We start from the raw sequence: 22123 nt of genomic DNA on the forward strand, positions 1-22123 counted from the left end.
CTGAGCCAGCCCAGGATGCCATTGGCTCTGCTGCCCACCTGGGCACACTGCTGCCTCAGAAGCTGAGATGGAGGCTAAAAGCTGCTGAGCATAGCAGCCCTGAAAGGTGTAACAGAGCTTCACTTGCCATGTGAAACCCTCCAAGAAGCTGAGATGTGGGCTAGAAGATGCTGAATATAGCAGCCCTGAAAGGTGTAACAGAGCTTTACCAGCCCTGTGGCAACTCAGCCATCTCCAGAGGGCAATGTCATAGAATCATTGAGGTTACCCTCTAAGAGCATCCAGCCCAACCACCAACCCAGCACCACCATGGCCACTAAACCATGCCCCAAACAGCCATGGTCACAGCTTTCTTAGACCCCTCCAGGGATGGAGGCTCCACCACCTCCCTGGGCAGCCTGTGCCAATCCCTGACCACCACTCTTGCAGTGAAGAACTTTGAGTCTTTGCTCAGCAACTTTGATTTGCTGCAGTTCCTTATCCATGTCAGAGTTAGACCAAGGCTGCTCAGCTCTGTCTGCTGCCTTTGAGGTGTGATCTCCCAGGGGCTTTGAGTGATGCTGGCCATACCCAGGCTGCAGAGGAGCATGGATCTGGGCATTTGTTCACAGAGGGGTTTGGTTCTGGGAGACTTCCCTTCCCCTGGGAAGGTGGTGCCAGCCCTGCCAGCCCTTGCCAGGTGACTGAGGATCCATCAGCCTTGTGCTCTGAGGCCTGGGTGCTCACCATCTGCAGAAACTCTGCCAGGCACTGCTGAGGAAAGGTGACTCTCCCCATGCCCTCATCACCCTGGCATGTCCTCATCACCCTGGCAGCCTCCCCTCCCACGAGGACCCTGAAGAGACAACCATGGGAGGTTTTCCTGTGCAAAGCTCTCAGCAAAGCAGCCCCAGCTGGACCAAAAGGTGGAGGCTGCCCAGACCCCTCTGCCTGGGGCACACTGGGACAGCTCCACCTTGACTCTGTGTTTTAACCCTTACTGCTTCCAGCCCCACCACATGCTCCATTTCACTGGGACCAAAACCTTGTCCAGGTCTCAGCTGGGGGTCACCCACATATGCACCCCAGGGAGGAGGCAGGAGAGAGGCCACCACTTCCCTCCAGGATGGAGCAGGAGCAGCCCCACTGCCCTGGGCTGCAGGGCACCTGCAGTGGCCCCAGTCCCTGCTCAGGGTGGAGATGGAGCCCAGCAGGCTCCTGCTGGTGTCCTCGGACTGGTGCAGCTCAGGAACACAGACACAAACGTCCTCCTCCATCACATCCTGACGGACCTGCGCTGCTTGGAGGGATCCTGCAGGGAGCAAAGGGAGGAGGAAAGCTCAGCAGGGACATGGTTCAGCCTTCTCCTGCCCCTTCCTGCCACCACTGCTGCTTGGAGCAGCTTCAGCTCTCTGAAATCTCCCCATTTTAAAGGGGAGGGGAAATGCCCTTCCCTCCTCCTCCTCCTCCCCCCATCCCCCTCCCTCCTATCTAATCTGCCTCTGTCTGGCTGCGCTCAGCCTGTGTCAATATTTTGACACAAAGCACCGAGGAGTTTGTGTCCTTTCCCTGCTGGGATGGCAGAGCTATTAATACCTCTGCTAATGAGCCCTGATGATAAAGAGCTTCTAAGAAAGGCAGCTGGATCCCAGGAAAAGAGTGGTGTTATCCGAGCCTCCCCCAGCCGAGGGGTTCCCCTGCCCCTAGGGCCACCAACCACACCAGCTGTGACCCAGTGGCCCTGCCCGGGGACTTAAGGGTCATTTGGATGTCATGACTAACCTAGGATGACCTCATACTTCCACTTCAACTTAGTCACAGGACTTTGTTAGCCCTTATCCAGCTGCAGGGAAGATTAGTGCCCTCCCAGCCACCCCCCCACCCCCCCCCCACACACACACACCTCTGACCAGGTTTCCTCATGCCCAGGAGGAAGGCTGGAGGAGGAGGAGGAGGAGGAGGTGGGGACAAACCAGCCCCACAGCTTTGCCGGGTGGAGAGATCGGTTCAGCCCTGCAAGTACCAGCAGCAGCAGGAGCCAGGACAGCCTGTCCCTGCGGTCAGCCCAAGGTCATCACAAACTGCAAGCCAAGCACTGTGCACTGCCACCAGCTGTGTTTGCCTGGGGAGGTGCTGCTGAGCCTCTGGCTGGAGGGACTGAGTGCACAGAAACAGCCAGGTTGGAAAAGATCCTCAGGATCACCAAGGCCAAGCTATAATCCTGCTCTACAAGGTTCACCTTAAACCTGGAGCCAGGTAGGGGTTGCAGCACAGGAGGTTGCAGCTCAGCACAAGAGGGAATTGCTTGCCTGGAAGGGTCCCAGAGCCCTGGCACAGGCTGCCCAGAGAGGTTGTGGAGTCTCCTTGTGTGGAGCCTTTTAAAGCCTGTCTGGATGTGTTGCTGTGTGCCCTGAGCTAGATTGGAGGGTCCTGCTCTGGCAGGGGCTCAGTGACCTCTTTGGGTCCCTTCCAACCCCTGACACCCTATGAGCCTGTGAACCATATCCCCAAGCACCACATCCAAACGACTCTTAAACACATCCAGGGTGGGTGACTCCACCACCTCCCTGGGCAGCTCATTCCCAGCCTGGCAGCTGGCAGGGGCTGGAGGAGGGTGAAGCTGAACCTCCTTGTGAGGGGGGTCTTGGCACCTCCAGACACATACCAGCACCTGACAGCACAGAGCAGAGCTGGAGGTGCTTAAGGCCAGGCTGGCTGAGGCTGTGTGCAGCCTGCTCTAGGGTTGGGTGTCCCTGGGCATGGCAGGGGGGTTGGAACTGGCTGATCCTTGTGGTCCCTTCCAACCCTGATGGATTCTATGCTTCTATGGATTGTTGGGGGGGATCCCTGGGGGAAGTCCTGTCCTCAGGGCTGTGGTTGGTGTTCAAAACCAAGCAGGGTGATGTTTTGCTGTCCTGGTCCCTGCTGCTTCTCACCTGCAAAGCAAAACCCTTGCAGGTATCAGGTTCAGGATGTGCATTCTGGGCTTGGCCCTCGCTGAGATAAAGGAGGACAGGAGTGAATTGGACACTGAGGAGCTGCAGGAGGCCCAGAGAAGGACAACAAAGCTGGTAAAGGGTCTGGGGCAGAAGTTTTCTGGGGAGCAACTGGGAACTGAGGTTTTCCACTCTGGAGAAAAGGAGGCTGAGGGGAGACCTCATTGCTGTCTACAGCTCCTTGAAAGGAGGCTGGAGCCAGGTGGGGGTTGGGCTCTTCTGCCTAAAGACAGGAGAAAAGGAAACAGCCCCAAGTTGCACCAGGGGAGGTTTAGGTTGGCTGTGAGAGACAATTTCTTCCCTCGAGGGTTGTCAAAGCCTGGAACAGTCTGCCCAGGGCAGTGGTGGATTCCTCATGCCTGGAGGTGTTTCAGAGCCATGGAGATGTGCTGAGGGCCATGGTTTAGTGGTGACCTGGCAGTGCTGGGTTGGGCTCCATGATCACAGGCTCACAGATCACAGATGTTAGGGGTTGGGAGGGACCCAAAGAGATAATCAACTCCAACCCCCCCCCTGCCAGAGCAGGACCTTGCAATCGAGGTCAGGTCTCAGAGATCTTTTCCAACCAAAACGATTCCATGACTGAGCTTATCCTGGCACTTCCCTTCCTGCAGAGAGAGGGTCTGAGGCTCACAACTCATCAGCCTGCCCTCAGCCATCACTCCACAAACTCAGGTGAGAGGCAGCCTGAGCTGTTGGGGTTTATTTATAACAGGAGCCTGTGAGGACACACTGAGAAATCCCAGAGGGACAGGGAGCTGTGTGGACAGAGAGGAACACCAAAGTGCAGAGGAAGCCCAAGAGCTGCTCCAGGCCAGGAGAGGGGCTGAGGTTTGCTGCTCCAAGCCCTCTAGGCTGAGGTGGCAAAGCCGATGCGGCCGTTGGCCATGTCGAAGATGGTGTAGTACTCCTTGAGGAACACATCCCCCAGGATCCAGAGGGGCTGCCCATCCTGGGAGGGCAGGTAGGTGGGCTCAATGCCAAGGGTGCAGTAGCCATTCTTCTGTAAGGGGGCAACGAGAGAGAGAGAGAGTCAGAGCCTCAAAGGAGCACCAGGACCCTGCTAGCTGAGCTGCAGGGAGGGGGCAGCAGCCCGCAGGTAGGATCTGCGCAGGCAGGGAGAGCTTTGCTGCTTGTCAGGAAGCAGCAGGTCCCTCCCTGGCCCTCAGCAGGGTGAGGGGGCCCAGCTCATACGTACGTTGATGACATAGGCAGAGGGGTAGAGTGGGAGCAGAGCCCCACTGATGACGAAGGTGATGGTGGGCATGCTCTGGATCCGGCTGCAGTCAACTGCGTACTGCAGAGAGAGAGTGAAGAGCAGCTTATGGCCCCCACAAGAGCAGAGATGCCCCCCACAGACACAGCCTCCTCCTCCTCCTCCTCCTTCCCTGACGTGCCTGCAGCACCATGTCCTGTAGGTGGCACTGGGTCACGCCCACGGCTTCTGGCTCACCTGCAAGCCCCCTGCACACCTCCAAAGCCTGCCCTGCTCTTACCCCATAGCTGGTCTGCTGGGCACCTGTGTACTGCAGGAAGCCATCGATGTACTCCTGGGGCACAGTCAGCAGGTAGGTGCCCGTGTCCACGATGGCCTGGCAGCCCTGGCTGCACCAGCCAGTTGCTGTCTGCCCAATGGCAAACCTGGCCAGAGAAGAAGGAAAAGGACATCACTTCCAGCACCTACAGGCAGCTGAAGACACCTTGGCTGGATCTGGAAGTGTGGGATGCTCCCAAGCGCGGTGCCTAACCCCCACCCTGAGTTCCTGCCTGCAGCCATAGCTGCAGACTCACCTAGAGGACAGCTCCACACCCCTGAGGTGCCCAGGGTGGGTGGTGCCCAGCAGGTACAAACACAGCTCACCTGTCGAGTGCAAGCTGCCAGTAGGGCTGCTGGGTCAGGGGTGCCCAGACGATGTCCCCGCGGAACAGGCGACTGTCGGTGCCCCCCAGGATCAGCTCTCCCCCGTAGCTGTAGGTGGGCTGCCTGCAAACACAGAGTCACAGCAGCAGGCCTTGGGGCACTGGTGTCAGATGCATGGGCTGGGGTGGGGCAGAGGGCACAGGGAACCTGCCCTGGGACAGGCAGTGGTGGGCAAGGGCTTGCTGTGATAGGATGAGAGGGAAAAGGATTGAAGCTTGAGAAGGGGAGAGCGAAGGGGAGGTAGAAATTCTTGAGGGTGAGGGTGGTGGCCAGGGAGGTTGTGGATTCCCCCTCCCTGGAGGCGTTCAAGATCAGGCTGGATGAAGCCTTGAGCAACCTGGGCTAGTGGGAGGTGTCCCTTGCCTATGGCAGAGGCTTGGAACTGGATGATCTTGAAGGGCCCTTCCAACCCAACCCTTGCAGAAGGTCCCTGGCAGATCCTTACCGAGAGAAGTAGAAGCTGAAGATGGGCTGGGTGAGCTGGTTCTGCTGCAGCATGCCCTGCAGCGCAGTGGGCATCCCTCCCACTCCCAGGGAGGAGTAGGCCATTCCCAGGATCCCATCAAACTCAGCAAAGTAGAAGGGCTGGGTGGGCTCGTTCTGGCTGAGCCCAAACTCCTGCTGCGTGACCGTGATGCTCTGGATCTGGAGGAGAAGGGGACACCAGGTCACTCTGCCTGCTTAGGCAAGCCCAAGCAGCCATGGGATGGGATGGCTGAAAGGCCAAGGAGCACACTGCAAGGTCCTAGCTGCTGAAAACATCCCAGGGCAGCTGGGAAAAATGAGCAGAAATTGGGTTAAAGGAAAGTAAAAACCCAGGTGAGAACCACCTGGCACTGGCTGTGCCCAGCCCAGGTCCTGGCTTGTCTTGGCTGCACAAGACAGGAGATCTGCTCTTGTCTGGTAGCCAGGTGGGGTTGGGCTCTGCTGCCAGGCAGCCAGGGACAGAACAAGAGGACAAAGCCTCAAGCTGTGCCAGGGCAAGTTCAGGCTGGAGGTTAGGAGGAAGTTGTTGGCAGAGAGAGTGATTGGCACTGGAATGGGCTGCCCAGGGAGGTGGTGGAGTGGCTGTGGCTGGAGGTGTTGCAGCCAAGCCTGGCTGGGGCACTTAGTGCCATGGTCTGGTTGGTTGGGCAGGACTGGGTGCTAGGCTGGGCTGGGTGAGCTTGGAGCTCTCTTCCAACCTGCTTGATGCTATGATTCTATGTCCCTGCTGACTGCAGGGGGTTTTGGACAAGCTGACCTTGGAGGGTCCCTTCCACCCCAATGCAGTTTGTGGTTCTAGGACTCTACATCTCCTTTCTTGTCTCCCCCCTCTTGGACCAGCTCCCTGGAGATGTTTAAAAGGAGGCTGCATGAGGCACATGAGTGCCATGGGTTAGTTGGGTTGGACTCAGTGATCTCAGAGGTCTTTTCCAACCTGGTTAGTTCTGTGCTTCTGTGCCCCAGGTGGGAGGCAGTGCCCAGGAGCAGGAGGGCAGCAGGAGCTGCACTCACCCTCAGCGTGTCGGAGCCCAGGAGCACGGTGAGGGCGCCGCTGCCGTAGGACAGGGTGTAGGACTGGCCAGTGGAGCTGAAGGTGGAGGAGGAGCTGGGGTTGAACTTGGCATGGTTGACTGTGTGAGAGGCAAGAGGACAAAGCTTCTGGGTATGGGCACGGTGGGAGTTCACCTGCTGGCACAGCAGCTCGCTAGGGAGCCAGCTGTGAAGAGCAGGACAGGCTGTTCCTCTGCATCCCAGCTTTGCATCCCAGCTCTGCCTGCATCCCTCCCCAGGAAAACAGCTGTTGGGATCACATCAGCCACCCAGCATGGCCAAAGCCATCAGCAGTCACACCCCCACCCCACCAGCAGTGAGTTACATCAGGTGAGCTCTGCCAGGGCATGGGACATCAGCTCCTTGAGCCATGGCTTTGCTCTTCCCTCCACCTGGCCACAGAGGGTCAGGCACAACCATGTGACTGCTGTGCTCTGGGGACACCCACGATGGCCACAGTGACTTGGCCATCTTCCTTTACACTGAGGGTGGTGAGATCCTGGCCCAGGTTGCCCAGAGAGGTGGGAAATGCCCCATCCCTGGCACCATTCCAGGTGAGGTTGCTTGGGGCTCTGAGCAACCTGCTCTGGTTGCAGATGTCTCTGCTGACTGCAGGGGGTTGGACTGGATGAGCTTTAAAGGTCCCTTCCCACCCAGACCAGTCTGTGAGGAGCCAGAGGGCAGTACCAGGGAGCAGCTATCCCACAGCAGCATGCTGGGATCCTGATCTCTCCCACACGATGGGAGCTCAGCAGTGTGGGGCACTCACAGCAGGCTGGGGTCTGGCAGTAGGTGGAGGGCACCCAGAGGTTGGAGGAGCCAGTGTCAAACAGTACCAAGAACTTCTGTGGAGGGGTCCCAATGCTGATCTCCCCGAAGTAGGAGGCCTGTGGACAAGAGATGGGCATCTCTGTTGGCCACAGGGTCAGGGACTGAGCAGGGTTTCACCTCCCAGCCCTGTGCCAACATGCCAGTGCTTTGCAGGGTGGTGGGAATGCCAAGCTCTCTCCTGCAGGCAGGCACAGGCTGAGCTGGAGAAAAGAAGATTCCAAAGAGACCAATGCCAGGATGAGGAGCAGAGGTGGAAGCTGAGGCAGAGGAAGTTTCATGTGAACATGAGGAGGAATTTTTTTTCCCTGTGAGGGTGACAGAGCCCTGGAACAGGCTGCCCAGGAGGGTTGTGGAATCTCCCTCTCCAGAGGTATTCAAAGCCCACCTGGATGTGTTCCTGTGTGATCTGCTCTAAGTGATCCTGCTCTGGCAGGGGGCTTGGACTGGCTGAGCTGTGGAGGTCCCTCCCAGCCCCTGACATTCTGTGACCTTGGAGCATCCTTCCAGTATATGAAGGGGACCTATAAGGAAGGCTGGGGAAGGACTGTTCAGAAGGGTCTGTGGTGACAGGACAAGGGGCAGTGGTTTGAAACTGGAGCAGGGCAGAGTTAGAATGGACATCAGGAGGAAGCTCTGCACAGTGAGGGTGGTGAAACACTGGAACAGGCTGCCCAGGGAGGTGGTTGAGGTCCTGTCCCTGGAGACGTTCAAGATCAGACTGGATGCAGCCCAGGGCAGGCTGCTCTAGCTGGAGGTGTCCCTGCTGCCTGCTCAAGGATCACTTCCACCCCCCTGCATTCTGCTTTTTCCCCTCAAAGAGGTAACATTTGATATTTCTTTGGTTAGGTCTTGTCAGCCATCCAGAGAAGCATCACTTTATGGCTCGGGGAGGAGGGAAAAGGACTGAGAAAGAAGGGGGGGAAAAGCAATCTCTGGGTGCTGGAGGGTGAAGGGATTGCTGCAGCAGCTGGGAAGGAGGAAGGAAAGGGGAGTGTGGTGCATGGAGAGGCAGTGAGAGGAGCCTGAGGCACTCACATCCAGGTGGTTGGTTATGGGCTCGTTCACAACATAGCCCTCACTGGCGTTGAATTTCTGAGCTGGAGCAGATTTCATCCTCCTCAGGTAGTCCTCCAGCACTCCAGCCTCCCTCATCCTCTCCCGTATGGATTTGCCTTTCTTCAGCTCGATTCTGCACAGAGGGAGGAACCACAGCAAAGCTCAGCAGGAGGTGAGAAGCTTTGGGCGTTTTCCCACTGCTCTGAACTCTGCCACCGTGGGAGCTCTGCTGCCGTGCATGTCCCCAGGGGCTGCCCACCCAGGAGTGGATGCAGCATGGGCTAAGAGCAAAGGGGATCTGTGGAGATGCAGAAGGCCAGAGGCAGACCTGGTTAGACCTGGGCAGCATCCTTAGGGATACAGGGGAGCATCCTTAGGGACACAGGGCAGCATCTTTAGGGACATAATACAGCATCCTTAGGGACACAGGGCAGGATCCTTAGGGACACAGGGCAGCATCTTTAGGGACATAATACAGCATCCTTAGGGACACAGGGCAGCATCTTTAGGGACATAATACAGCATCCTTAGGGACACAGGGCAGCATCTTTAGGGACATAATACAGTATCCATGGGGACACAGTGCAGCATCCTTAGGGACACAGCGCAGCATCCTTGGGCAAATGATACAGCATCCTTAGGGACACAGGGCAGCATCTTTAGGGACATAATACAGCATCCTTAGGGACACAGTGCAGTATCCATAGGGACATAATACAGCATCCTTAGGGACACAGTGCAGTATCCATAGGGACATAATACAGCATCCTTAGGGACACAACACAGCATCCTTAGGGACACAGTGCAGCACCTGTGGGGACACATTACAGCATCCTTAGGGACACAATGCAGCGTCCTTAGGACACTGCACCATCCATGGGGACACAGTGCAGAACCCTCAGGGACACAGTGCAGCCCGTGCAGGTCACAGCTCTGTCACCTTCTCCCTTGCCCTTTTTGCTGCTGGACACTCACCTCACCAACCCCTCTGAGAGCTGGAGACACAGCAGGGCCAGGATGAGCCACTTCATGGTGCAGGACTTGTCCAGTGCTCCTCACGCAGCTTCTCGGAGCTCACAGCAGCTGAGCTGAGCTGCTCCCAGCCTGCCCAGTTTTATACTGGGAGGCAGTGGCTGCCTCCTTATCTACTGACCTGCATTTTCCACTGCCATCACGTGCAGCCCGGGCGTCAAGGCTCTCTTTGTGTGCTGGACCACGAGGATTTCGAGGAGTTTGTGTCCTTAGCCAGGCGCTCAGGTGGGAATGGAGCAGCACTGCTGAGATCAAAGTGTTAGCATCGATAAGCTCTTATCACAGCAGGAGTGACCCAGACGGCACGGCCTGGCGCTGGGGACGTTAGCTGTGTTCCTCCAAACCTGGGCGAAACCCCTGTCCCCAAAACAAAGGAGCTCTTGGCACAGGATGGAACCGGCCCCAGGCTTTTGTCTGCCGCTCTTCCGCCCCGGCCAGCCCCAACCACCTGCCCTCAGGCACCTTCTGCCGTGGAGGAGGAGGAGGAGGAGGAGGGATGGCTGCTGCTGCTCCTCAGGTTTCTCCAGGGCACGGTGGAAAACCCTGGAGCTGGATGCTTTGCTCATAGAATCATACAATCGCCAGGGCTGGAAGGGACCTCAAGGCTCAGACTGGAAGGGACCTCAAGGATCAGACTGGAAGGGACCTCAAGGATCAGCCAGTTCCAACCCCCCCCTGCCACGGGCAGGGACACCTCACACTAGGTCAGGCTGCCCAGAGCCTCATCCTGCCTGGCCTTAAAAACTGCCAGGGATGAAGCTTCCACCACCTGCCTGGGCAGCTCCTTCCAGGGTCTCAGCACCCTCATGCTGAAGAACTTCTTCCTAACATCCAAACTGACTCTCCCCACTTGCAGTTTTGCTCCATTCCCTCCAGTCCTATCCCTACCTGACAGCCTAAAAAGTCCCTCCCCAGCTTTCTTGTAGCCCATTTCAGATACCTGAAGGCCACAATAAGGTCTCCTTGGAGCCTCCTCTTCTCCAGACTGCACAACCCCAACTCTCTCAGCCTGTCCCCATAGCAGAGCAGCTCCAGACCTCTGAGCATTGTGACCCTTCTCTGGACACCTCCAGATCTTTCCTGTCCCAGGGGCTCCAGCACTGGGCACAGTGCTGCAGGTGAGGTCTCATCAGAGTGGTGCAGAGGGGCAGAATCCCCTCCCTGGCCCTGCTGCCCACACTGCTCTGGCTGCAGCCCAGGCTCTGCTTGCTCTCTGGGCTGCCAGAGCACACTGACAGCTCAGATTGAGCTTCTCACCCACCAGCACCAGCTTGGGGCCCCCTCCCCAGGGCTGCTCTCAAGCCAGGCACTGCCCAACCTATATCAGCACCTGGGATTGCCCCAACCTAGCTGCAGGACCTTGCCCTTGGCCTTGTTGAACTTCATGAGGTTGGCTTGGGCTCAGCTCTGCAGCCTGCCCAGGTCCCTCTGGATGGATCCCTCCAGCCTGTCAGCCACACCACACAGCTTGGTGTCTTCAGCAGACTTGCTGAGGGTGCCTCAATGCCACTGCCCATGGCACTGGCACAGGTGGTGAACAAGACTGGTTCCAGTACTGACCCTCGAGGGACTCCACTTGGACATGGACCCATTAGCAGCCACTCCTTGAGTGCCAGTTTGTAACCCCCTGAGTTGTCCATCCTCAAACCCACCTTTTAGCAGCCTGGAGAGCAGGATGTCATGTGGGGCAGTGTTGGAGGCTTTGCTAAGGTTCAGGTGAATGATGTCAGTTGCTTCTCCTAAGGGTTTGAGGAGCCCAAGAGGTTTCTGCTCTCATTTTCTCATAGGTGGGTTCTGATGTTGTTCTTCCCCACTGCTTCCAGCACTGGATTCAGCTCTGAGGTCTCCAACAGAAGGACATGGACCTGTTGGAAAGGGTCCAGAGGAAGCCATGAAGATGATCAGAGGGCTGAAGCATCTCTGCTACAAGGACAGGCTGAGAAAGTTGGGAGTGTTCAGCCTGGAGAAGGCTCGAGGGAGACCTCAGAGCAGCCTTCCAGTAGCTGAAGGGGCTCCAGGAGAACTGGGGAGGGACTTCTGACAAGGGCTGGGAGTGATGGGACAAAGGACCATGGCTTTAAGCTGAGAGTAGCTTTAGATTAGATGCAGAGGAAGAAATTCTCCACTCTGAGGGTGATGAGACCCTGGCCCAGGTTGCCCAGAGGAGAGGGAGATGTCCTCATCTCTGAAACTATTCCAGGTGAGGCTGTTTGGGGTACTCTGAACACCCTGCTCTAGTTGGGGATGTCCCTGCTGACTGCAAGGGGGGTGGGACTGGATGAGCTTTAAAGGTCCCTTCCAGCCCAAACCACTCCAAAAGTCTCTTCATTAGCCTCCCAGTCCTGCTGGTTTCCAGATGTCACAAGCCCCCAGCCCTGCTTCTGCATCCATACTACTTTGGGCAGAAATCACATGGATTTGGGATTTATTTCTGTTGTACTTTGTGGAGCAACTGATTCTCTTTCCCCCTTGCATCACAAGGCAGGAGCTGTGCTTCCCTTCCCAGGAGAGGTTTAACCCATCCAGCTCAGAAAGTTGCTGTGCAGGCATCCAGCCAGACCTGGGCAGACAGAGCTGGGCACAGAGGAACCAAATGAGGTTCAAAAGGCCAAGTGCAGAGTCCTGCACCTGGGGAGGAAGAGTAAACTGCAGCAGGGCAGGCTGGGAGGTGACTGCTGGAGAGCAGCCCCAAGGAGAGGGAGCTGGGAGTGCTGGGGGAGAGCATCCCTGGGGCAGCAATGTGCCCTGGGGGCCAAGAGGGCTAAGGGAAGCCTGGAGGGCATCAAGCAGAGTGTGCCCAGCAGATCAAAGGAGGTTCTCCTCCCCCTCTACTCTGCCCTGCTGAGACCTCATCCTGAGCACTGCCTTCAGTTTTGGGCTCCCCAGTTGAAAAGGGACAGGAACTGCTGGAGAGAGTCCAAGGGAAGGTTATGATGATGAGGGGAGTGGAGCACTGCCTGGTGAGGAGAGGCTGAGGGCCCTGGGGCTGCTTAGTCTGGAGAAGAGAAGAGTGAGAGGGGATTGAATCAATGTCTGTAACTCTCTGAGGGCTGGGGGTCAGGAGTGGGGGACAGGCTCTGCTCACTGCTCCCTGGCACAGGACAAGCAGCAGTGGATGGAAGCAGCAGCACAGGAGGTTGCAGCTCAGCACAAGGGCAACTTCTTGCCTGGAAGGGTCCCAGAGCCCTGGCACAGGCTGCCCAGAGAGGTTGTGGAGTCTCCTTGTGTGGAGCCTTTCCAGACCTGTCTGGATGTGTTCTGTGTGCCCTGAGCTGGATTGGATGGAGCTGCTCTGGCAGGGGGGTTGGACTGGATGATCTCTTTGGGTCCCTTCCAACCCCTGACATCTGTGAGCTGTGAGCCTGTGGTGAGAGCCAGGCCCAGTTTGCCCAGAGAGGTGGGAGCTGCCCCATGCCTGGCACTACTGCAGGTCAGGTTGTTTGGGGCTGTCATCAACCTGCTCCAGCTGGGGATGTCCCTGCTGGCTGCAGGATGAGCTCTGAAGGTCCCTCCCCACCTAAAGCGTTCTGTGAGTTCCTGCAGCCTTTGCTTTCCATTCCCTACCTCTTTGGGTCCCTTCCAAACCCTGACATCCCAGATCCTGTGAAATTCCTTGCTTCTGGGGTTGGTGAGGATATTTTGGCTTAGCCTGTTAAAAAAAAAAGCAAGCACCAAACCCCCCTCCCCCCCCCCCCCCCCCTCCCCGAGGCAGACCCAAACCAAACACCCAAACAGCCCCAAACGTTTGGGCTTAGAGCTGAAATATTTTTCTAGCACACAGAGCAAAATATTTGGGGTCAGAACTTAGCATTTGCTAACAACCAGACACAAATACTGCAGGGTCTGACCTAAGCAGTTCCTAGTGAATGGCCCTCAAGGTTTCCTCAGTTAGAACCTAAAAGGTTCCTAGAATCATAGCATGAAGCAGGTTGGAAGAGAGCTCCAAGCTCCTCCAGCCCAACCTAGCACCCAGCCCTGCCCAACCAACCAGACCATGGCACTAAGTGCCCCAGCCAGGCTTGGCTTCAACACCTCCAGCCACAGCCACTCCACCACCTCCCTGGGCAGCCCATTCCAGTGCCAATCACTCTCTCTGACAACAACTTCCTAACAACATCCAGCCTCATCCTGCCCTGGCACAGCTTGAGGCTGTGTCCTCTTCTTCTGTTGCTGGCTGCCTGGCAGCAGAGCCCAACCCCACCTGGCTACAGCCTCCCTGCAGGCAGCTGCAGGCAGCAATGAGCTCTGCCCTGAGCCTCCTCTGCTGCAGGCTGCACCCCCCCAGCTCCCTCAGCCTCTCCTCACAGGGCTGTGCTCCAGGCCCCTCCCCAGCCTTGCTGCCCTTCTCCAAATACCTTCCAGCACCTCAGCATCTCTCTGCAATGGAGGAGCCCAGAACTGGAGACAGCACTGCAGGGGTGGCCTGAGCAGTGCTGAGCACAGGGGCACAAGAACCTCCCTTGTCCTGCTGCCCACACTGCTCCTGAGCCAGCCCAGGATGCCATTGGCTCTGCTGCCCACCTGGGCACTGCTGCCTCCTCTGCAGCTCCTCTCTGCCAGCACCCCCAGCTCCCTCTCTGCCTGGCTGCTCTCAGCCACTCTGGCCCCAGCCTGTAGTGCTGCTTGGGGTTGTTGTGGCCGAAGTGCAGAACTCTGCACTTGGCCTTGTTCAAATTCATCCCCATGGCCTCTGCCCGCCCATGCAGTTTGGCCAGGTCCTTCTGCAGAGCTCCTCCAGCCTGGTTAGCATCCCTGCTCTGAGCATCTGGACTCTTCACAGCAGGGAGGTTCCACCTCAGTATGAGCAGCTTCTTTGGTGTGAGGGTGCTGGAGGCCTGGAGAAGAGCAGCCCCAGAGGGGATCTGCTCAATGCTCAGCAGGAGCTAAAAGATAGGAGGCAAGAGGCTGGGGCCAGACTCTTGTCAGTGGTGCTCAGTGGCAGGACAAGGAGCAGTGGGCACAAACTGGAATCCAAGAGGTTGTATCTGACCATGAGGAAAAATGTTCAGCCCTGGAGCAGGCTGCTCAGAGAGGCTGTGGAGTCTCCTTCTCTGCAGAGCTTCCAACCCCCCCTGGCCATGGTGATCCTGGACAAGCTGCTGTGGGTGCCCTGCTTTAGCAGGCAGGGTTGGACTGAATCACCTCCAGAGGTCCCTTCCAACCTCCACCATCCTATCACTTCCCTCTCTCCATCACCTCTGCCCATAGCTCAGCATCGCTCATCCCACATCCAACACTCCATGTGGATCTCATTCCCTTGGGAATACCGGGGGGGGGTGTTGTGTCCTTTGCTGGATATTGAGACTGTAATAAAGCAATCAGCTTGTTTGCTAGCAGGATTGATAGATCAACTTCGTAAGATTGGATTAAAAGAGCAAATTCAGGCTGCAAGCAAAGAGCAGTTATCAGAACGTCAACAGACGGAGCCTTATCTGCAGCTCCCCGCGGGCACCCAGCCCTGCCAGCACACAAAGGACTAAGGTGCCCTCTACAGCACAAACAGTTTCCACTCTGGGCACTTCTTGACCTGGAGTCAGACTGCACTCGATTGCTGAGCTGTTTGGTCCCAGAGCAACCAAGGATTTCGTGGAATGGCTCAGGTTGGAAGGGATCACCTCCTCCACCCTCCCCACCACGGGCTGCAATAGCTCTCAGCTAGAGTCAAGGTCTCATCCAGCCTGGCCTTGAACACCCCCAGGCAGGAGGCAGCCACAGCCTCCCTGGGCAGCCTGTTCCAGTCTCACCACCCTCCTACTGAAGAACTTCTTCCTCAGCTCCAGTCTAACCCTGCTCTGCCTCAGCTCTGGACACCCTCAGCCAAAGTCTCTTTGCAGCCTTCCTGCAGGACCCCTTCAGGCACTGGCAGCAGCTCTGAGGTTCCCCTGGAGCCTTCTCCTCTCCAGGCTGCACCCCCCTAGCTCCCTCAGCCTGTGCTCACAGCAGAGCTGCTCCAGCCCTTGGCTATCCTCATGGCCTCCTCTGGCCTCACTCCAGCAGCTCTGTGACCTTCTGCTGGGGACACCAGAACTGGAGGCAGTACTCAAGGTGGGGTGTCAGCAGTAAAGGGGTAGAATCCCCTCTCTTGCCCTGCTGCCCACATTCCTCCTGATGGTTTCTCACACCACAGATCCCTACTTGACCACCAGCACCACACTGGTTTGGGCTGGAGTTAGCTTTGCTCAGAGCAGCTGGCAGGAGGCTGTGTTTTGGATTGGGTGTTGGTAACACAGAGATGTTCTTGTTGTGGCTGAACAGTGCTTACACAGCACCGAGGCCAGGCTGGGAGGGGACACAGCCAGCAGAGCTGAGCCCAAATGACCAAAGGGACATTCCAGACCTTGTGCTCAGCTTAGAAAGTGAAGTGAAACAGAAAATGGAGGCAGAGAGCTGGGGGTGGTCTCTCCAAGTCTCCCTTATGTCTGATGGAACTGCAACATGCCTCATGTCACTGGAACAGGTTGCCCAGGGCTGTGGCTGAGACTCTGTCCCTGCAGAGGTTTGAGGTCAGACTGGATGTGGCCCTGGGCAGCCTGCTCCAGTTGGAGGTGTCCCTGCTGAATGCAGGATGAGCATTGCTCCAGGCAGGATATACAAGGATACAGACAGGGAATGGAAAGCAAAGGCTGCAGGAACTCACAGAATGCTTTAGGTGGGGAGGGACCTTCAGAGCTCATCCTGCAGCCAGCAGGGACATCCCCAACTGGAGCAGGTTGATGACAGCCCCAAACAACCTGACCTGCAGTAGTGCCAGGCATGGGGCAGCTCCCACCTCTCTGGGCAAACTGGGCCTGGCTCTCACCACAGGCTCACAGCTCACAGATGTCAGGCAAGGAAGGGAAATCATCCAGTCCAACCTCCCTGCCAGAGCAGGACCACACAATCTAGCTCAGGGCACACAGGAACACATCATAGAATCAAGCAGGTTGGAAGAGACCTCCAAGCTCATCCAGCCCAACCTAGCACCCAGCCCTGCCCAACCAACCAGACCATGGCACTAAGTGCCCCAGCCAGGCTTTTCTTGAAGACTCCCAGGTGCCTCCACCACCTCCCTGGGCAGCTCATTCCAATGCCAATCACTCTCTCTGTGAAGAACTTCTTCCTAACATTCAGCCTAGACCTACCCTGGCACAACTTGAGACTGTGTCCCCTTGTTCTATTGCTGGTTGCCTGGGAGAAGAGGCCACCCCCCACCTGGCTACAATGTCCCTTTAGGTAGTTGTAGACAGGCCTGGAAAGGCTCCACAGAAGGAGACTCCACAGCAGCCTGTGCCAGGGCTCTGGGACCCTTCCAGGCAAGAAGTTGCCTCTTGTGCTGAGCTGCAACCTCCTGTGCTGCAGCTTCCATCCACTGCTGCTTGTCCTGTCCCAGGGAGCAGTGAGCAGAGCCTGTCCCCCTCCCTAACCCCCAGCCCCTCTCAGTGTTCTCTCCTCCAGACTAAGCAGCCCCAGACTAAAAAGTCCCTCAGCCTCTCCTCAGGCAGTGTTCCAGTCCCCTGATCATCCTCATAGCCTTCTGTTGGACTCTCAGTGTCAAACATTTCTCCCTTCTCTTCAGCCTGAATTTCCCTCTTTTGGTTCCAAACCATCCCCTCATGGTTCTGGCACAAGAGGCCCTACTCAAAAGTCTGTCCCAGCTTTCTGATCACCCACTTGGAGCACTGAAAGGCCACTAGGAGGTCTCCCTGGAACCTCTCTTCTCCAGGCTGAGCAAGCCCAACTCCTTCAGCCTGGCCTCAGAGAATCACAGAATGTCAGGGGTTGGAAGGGACCTCCACAGCTCAGCCAGTCCAAGCCCTGCCAGAGCAGGATCACCCAGAGCAGATCACACAGGAACACATCCAGGCAGGTTCTGAGTATCTCCAGAGAGGGAGACTCCACAGCCCCCCTGGGCAGCCTGTGCCAGGCTCTGTCATCCTCACAGGCAAAAAAATTCCTCCTGATGTTTAAATGAACCTTCCCCTGCCTCAGCTTCCACCACTGCCCCTTGTGCTGGCATTGGGCATCCCCCAGCAGAGCCTGGCCCCAGCCTCTGCCACTCACCTGCACATCTTTATAGCCATTGCTGAGGTCACCTCTCAGCTGCTCTGCTCCAAGCTCCCAGCCCCAGCTCCCTCAGGCTCTGCTCCTAACAGAGCTGTTCCATTCCCTTCAGCATCTTCGTTGCTCTGTGCTGGACTCTTTCACAGCAGAGCCCTTCCAGCCCTTGGAGCATTGCTGTGTCCTCCTCCAGCCCTGCTCCAACAGCTCCATGTCCTTCTTGTGCTGCGGGCTGCAGAGCTGGATGCAAGCCTGCAGGTAAGGTCTCACCAGAGGCCCAGCTTAAACTGCATGAGGCCATGTGGGACCTGTCTGCCTGGGTTCCCATTTTCACCAGGAGGCAAAAGGTCCCTCTGCAACGCTGCCAGTTGTGTCTCTCTCTCTCTGCCCCAGCCACAGAAGACAGGAGCAGGGCACCATGGTTATACTCCATTTATTCTGGATACATTCGTAGTGCACATTAATGTCAGACAGGAGCACTCCTCAGGTCACACAGCACTGCTGCTGTTTGTCACCTCTAAGGTCACAGCCAGCTGAGGGAGGGGGAGGGGAAGGAGGGCAGAATGGATTCCATACAAACAACCTGGAGAAGCAGTTAACAGCAAGAGCCACCCCTCTCATCACAGCAACCAAACCCCCACACCCCTTCCTCCCCACACCGGGGCACTTTTGCTCTTCTGCCACCTCAGAAGCCACCAGCAGAGGTAAGGGCAGGGAGGATTGGCATGGGAGGAGAGCTTGAGGTAACACAGATGAGTCTGGGCCTTCCAAATGCAAAAGCCACACTCAGGGAAGGCAAACAAATGAGATCCTTTGGTTACAATTAACCTTTGCCATACCCTGCTCTGTAATTGCCAACTTCAAAGCTCTCCAGGATTTCCACCAGTGGATTTTTCACCTTTGGTCCTGCTGGGTAACAGGAATCTAAACCTGTTCTGCTACCTCTGCAGGGCATTTCCAGACAAGCCAAGTTGAAGGGAAAGACAAACTTCCCAGAAAGACTGCTGGCAGCCCTCCCAGGAGCTGAACTTAGGCAATGCAGCCCTTAATGATCCTTAACGACACTTCACAGCCAAAATACCACCTGAGAGGGCTGAGCAACATCCACACAGAGGGACAGAGCTGGGGAGAAAATGGCTGAGAGGACAGAAAGCTGCAGGAGCAAGGCCTGGTTTGGTTTTTCTCCCAGTGAAGAGCATGGTTTAGGGAACAGAGACAGCAGCAACAGTGACACAGTTGAGTCTCCTTGCAGAGACATTAATCCTCCACCCCTCACAGTCCAACCTCTCCTTTGCCATCTTCTCCCTGTAAGGCAGGCACAGCTCACAGATATTCCAACCTCTTTCCCTGGTGGTGGGGGGAGCAAAGCAGCCACAGAAAATGGGTTAAAAAGGGGAAGAAAGCAAACAACAAATCAAAACCCCCTCCCACGATACTAAGCACCAGGAGAAGCTGCAGTTCCTACCACAAGGTTCTTGGGGTGAAAGATCTCAGTTTGCACTCACCAGGGAATCCAAAACAGGGAGGGAAAAGTTTGATTGATTAACTCAAACCCCAACCAAGAACCTTTAAAAAGGTTAAGGCAGTGAAATTCTCTCTGTGTAGCACATGGCTGCTCTCCAGGCCATCCCCTGAACTCCAGCAGAAAAAGGAGCCCAGGGAAGACACCAGAGAGTTCCTGAAGTGATTAGGAAATGCCAGCTCAGAAGGCTTGGGCAAGCCGAGCTGGCAGGAGGTGTCCCTGCCCACGGCAGGGGGGTTGGAACTGGATGTTCTTCAAGCTCCCTTCCAACCCAAAGCATTCCACGAATCTAGGAGTCTAAGTCCACAGCTTTCAACCCAGCGCTGGTTTCTCCTCTGGAAGCATCTCAGGCATGGCCACTAGAGGAAGCTGTGACACTGGCAAGCACCACTCAGGCTGCCCCACAGGGAAAGAGCCCCGACGGTGACATTGCTGCTGCTGCTGCTCCTCCCCCAAGATCTACCACCTCCTGTTCAGACACAGTCCCTGCACTTCCACATCACCTCAAAACCAGAACCTGAGGAAGTTCTCAAAGGGCCCTGGCTGCTTTATGGCAGCATTGCTCTTGGGAAGCTTTCCAGCAAAGCAAAGCAAAACAAAAAGGGACAAAGTCACTGGGGCCTGACCCCCAAAGTGCACCCTGAAAGCCATCACTGACAACTCCTTCCCCAGCCTCCTGCAGGACGTTTTCCCATGTCACTGCTTAAACATTAAACAAACTCTCTGCAAACAACCAGCTGTGACCAGCTCCTTGCCCCTGAAGCCGTCTGGGAAGCTTTGTGATCCCACCTGAGCCAAGCTGCTGAGCCAGCAGTGCTTATCCCTCACCCACAGCCACCAGAGAGGATGCCACAGGATGCAACACAGAGGAACACTCAGCAAGGAAGCAATCAGATCGCTGAGAGCAGCAGCTGCAGCCAGCACCAGCTCTGTGTTGTCTCACCTTTAAGGACAGGGAGGTGGAGGAGCATCAGATTCACCAGGCACAAGTTGGACAACCCAGTTCGTGTGGAGGACAGGGTGGGCAGCAGCTCAGGAGGTCAAAGCCAGCTCTCCCCAGAGCAAAGCTAACTTAGAACCACCTAAAGAGGATTGAAGCCAGGGCTCTATGGGAGCCAAACCTTCCCAAGGAACCCCCTGATCCCTGCAGCTCACATCTACAGATCCTCATACCTGCCTCATCCCACCCGACAGGAGACAGGCAGCCAGGCCATGGGCCACAGGGAGCACCCAAGCAGCAGCCCCAGGCCTCCCCTGCTTGCTCCCAGGCTGCCACCCAACAGCAGCTGCAGTTAAACACATCCTGCCTTGGGTTAACCAAGCTGCCAGCCTCCTGTTGGGGTGGTGAAAGGGATCTCACCTCTTCTCCCATGGAAACAGCAAACACTTCATCCTGTGCTCCTTTCCTGCAGGGATTTTGCACTGCTCAGCTCAGGCAGCTTCACAGGGAAGCTCCCAGAGCACTGCCCTGTGCTACCATGTGGGAGCTGCTGGGGATGCCCACAAAGATGCCACTTGGAGCTTCTAAAACTCTTGAAGTTCTTCCTTTAAAGCTTAGCACAGCTACTTTTATATATGTCTATATATAAATAAACCTTTTCTTCTCTTGCTTCCCGAAATGAAAGCTAAATTTGGGGGGAGAGGGATACATCATTTGTGTTTTCCCTTCAAAGAAAGTCATTTGGTACAGATAAAAAAATAGATGACTTGGGCTTCCTTTTGCTTAGAGCTGACACAAGGGTTGGGGTGGAGAGAAGAATGGAAGACAAGCACAAGGATTTCCCCCCAAAAATATATGTAAAGAGGATAAAGAAACCCAAACACACAACACCCCACAGACAAGGAGTTTAAGCCTGGAGTGCACTTTGAATTTAGAGTGCAACAGCAGCAAGCCAAGAATTCCTCCAACACTGCTCAGGCTGCTCTCACTTTGCTCCCAAGAAGGTTATGTTTGAAGGTGACATCACAGCACTAACTCCCCAGAAAGGCTGAACTCTAACTGAAAATCAAGTGTCTGCCTCTCAGAAGCAGGCAGCAGCTGAGTGCTGAGGTTCTCTCCTCTTTCACTGACCTCGACCTCAGAGGTTCTCTCCTCTTTCACTGACCTCGACCTCAGAGGTTTTCTCCTCTTTCACTGACCTCGACCTCAGAGGTTCTCTCCTCTTTCACTGACCTCGACCTCAGAGGTTCTCTCCTCTTTCACTGACCTCGACCTCAGAGGTTCTCTCCTCTTTCACTGACCTCAACCTCAGAGGTTCTCTCCTCTTTCACTGACCTCAACATCAGAAGTTCTCTCCTCTTTCACTGACCTCAACATCAGAGGTTTTCTCCTCTTTCACTGACCTCGACCTCAGAGGTTCTCTCCTCTTTCACTGACCTCGACCTCAGAAGTTCTCTCCTCTTTCACTGACCTCGACATCAGAATGAGGGGCAAGGAGAAGGAAGCAAGGATTGGCAATGTTTCTGCTGGCAGCAGGACACCTCGCAGAGGGTTGGATCTCTGTATAGGGCATACCACAGGAAGTGGGGGGGGAGTGGGCTAACCATCACCTGGAGTGTGGCCCACCCCTGGGGAGGGGCCAAGACCCCTAGGGTCAGGTTCAGGGTCACTCCCCCAGGAGTGTTAACCCTATACATTCTCTCAGCTCCTATCTCGGGGAGGAAGATGAAGAACAAACAGCAGAAAGGTGGAACTCAGTATCTCAGAGCACTTCTGGCTCATGGAAACAGAACCTGATGGCAAGGAGTGATGCAGGGAAGGATTAACCTGCAGCGTGGCACCGTGTGGAGAGGGGTGGTGGAACATCCTGCAAGGGGAAGAGGAGCAGAGACCCTAGACAGGACCTCCTGCAGAGGCCTGACAGCTCAACTTAGGCTCAGCCCTGGCATCAAAAGGGGAAAAAAAAAAACAAAACCAACACATCAAAGGCCACAAATTTACCAGAGAGCTCAAAATTAGCCCTTCCAAGCCCACAGTTGGAGGAAACAAACTGCACATTCCCTCTGAGCAAATATTTCTCATGGACTCAGCCAGGCACGGGGGTGGAGGCAACGACTTTGATACAACTCCAAGCTCAGCTGCCTGGCAGCTCTGCTCACAACTCCCACATCTCCCATTTCCCACCCACCCCTGTCACAGCCAGTCCCAGTTTCATCATCATCACAGTTTGATTCACAGCTGCTTTTTCCCCCCACCCCCCCTCCCTACCCCCA

General features: G+C 56.1%; 1 protein-coding gene and 1 long non-coding RNA gene across 2 annotated transcripts in view; one reads left to right on the forward strand and one right to left on the reverse strand.

Annotated features, from left to right (window-relative positions):
• The window catches only part of LOC135191541 (uncharacterized), a 181163-nt gene that overhangs the window by 36115 nt on the left and 122925 nt on the right, over window positions 1-22123 (forward strand). The window lies entirely within an intron of this gene.
• Window positions 3652-9565, reverse strand: LOC135191326 (pepsin B-like). The gene is made up of 9 exons (XM_064173536.1): window positions 9295-9565; window positions 8299-8452; window positions 7202-7319; window positions 6394-6512; window positions 5342-5541; window positions 4837-4959; window positions 4472-4616; window positions 4174-4272; window positions 3652-3978 (listed from the first exon to the last, which is right to left on the reverse strand). The coding sequence occupies exons 1-9, from the start codon at window positions 9348-9350 to the stop codon at window positions 3826-3828; spliced, it is 1167 nt and encodes a 388-aa protein (XP_064029606.1). The 5' UTR covers window positions 9351-9565; the 3' UTR covers window positions 3652-3825.

This window comes from Pogoniulus pusillus, chromosome 39 (genome assembly GCF_015220805.1).
Source record: "Pogoniulus pusillus isolate bPogPus1 chromosome 39, bPogPus1.pri, whole genome shotgun sequence".
In the NCBI taxonomy this organism is placed as follows: Eukaryota; Metazoa; Chordata; class Aves; order Piciformes; family Lybiidae; genus Pogoniulus; species Pogoniulus pusillus.

Bases quoted from the DNA above. Each gene is read 5' to 3' on its own strand.
- LOC135191326 (XM_064173536.1), bottom strand. From the start codon at position 9,350: ATGAAGTGGCTCATCCTGGCCCTGCTGTGTCTCCAGCTCTCAGAGGGG. The intron at 6,513-7,201 runs GTGAGTGCCCCA...CCTCTCACACAG, and splicing joins CTGCCAGACCCCAGCCTGCT to TCAACCATGCCAAGTTCAAC. The intron at 4,617-4,836 runs GTGAGCTGTGTT...TTCTCTGGCCAG, and splicing joins TGGCAGCTTGCACTCGACAG to GTTTGCCATTGGGCAGACAG.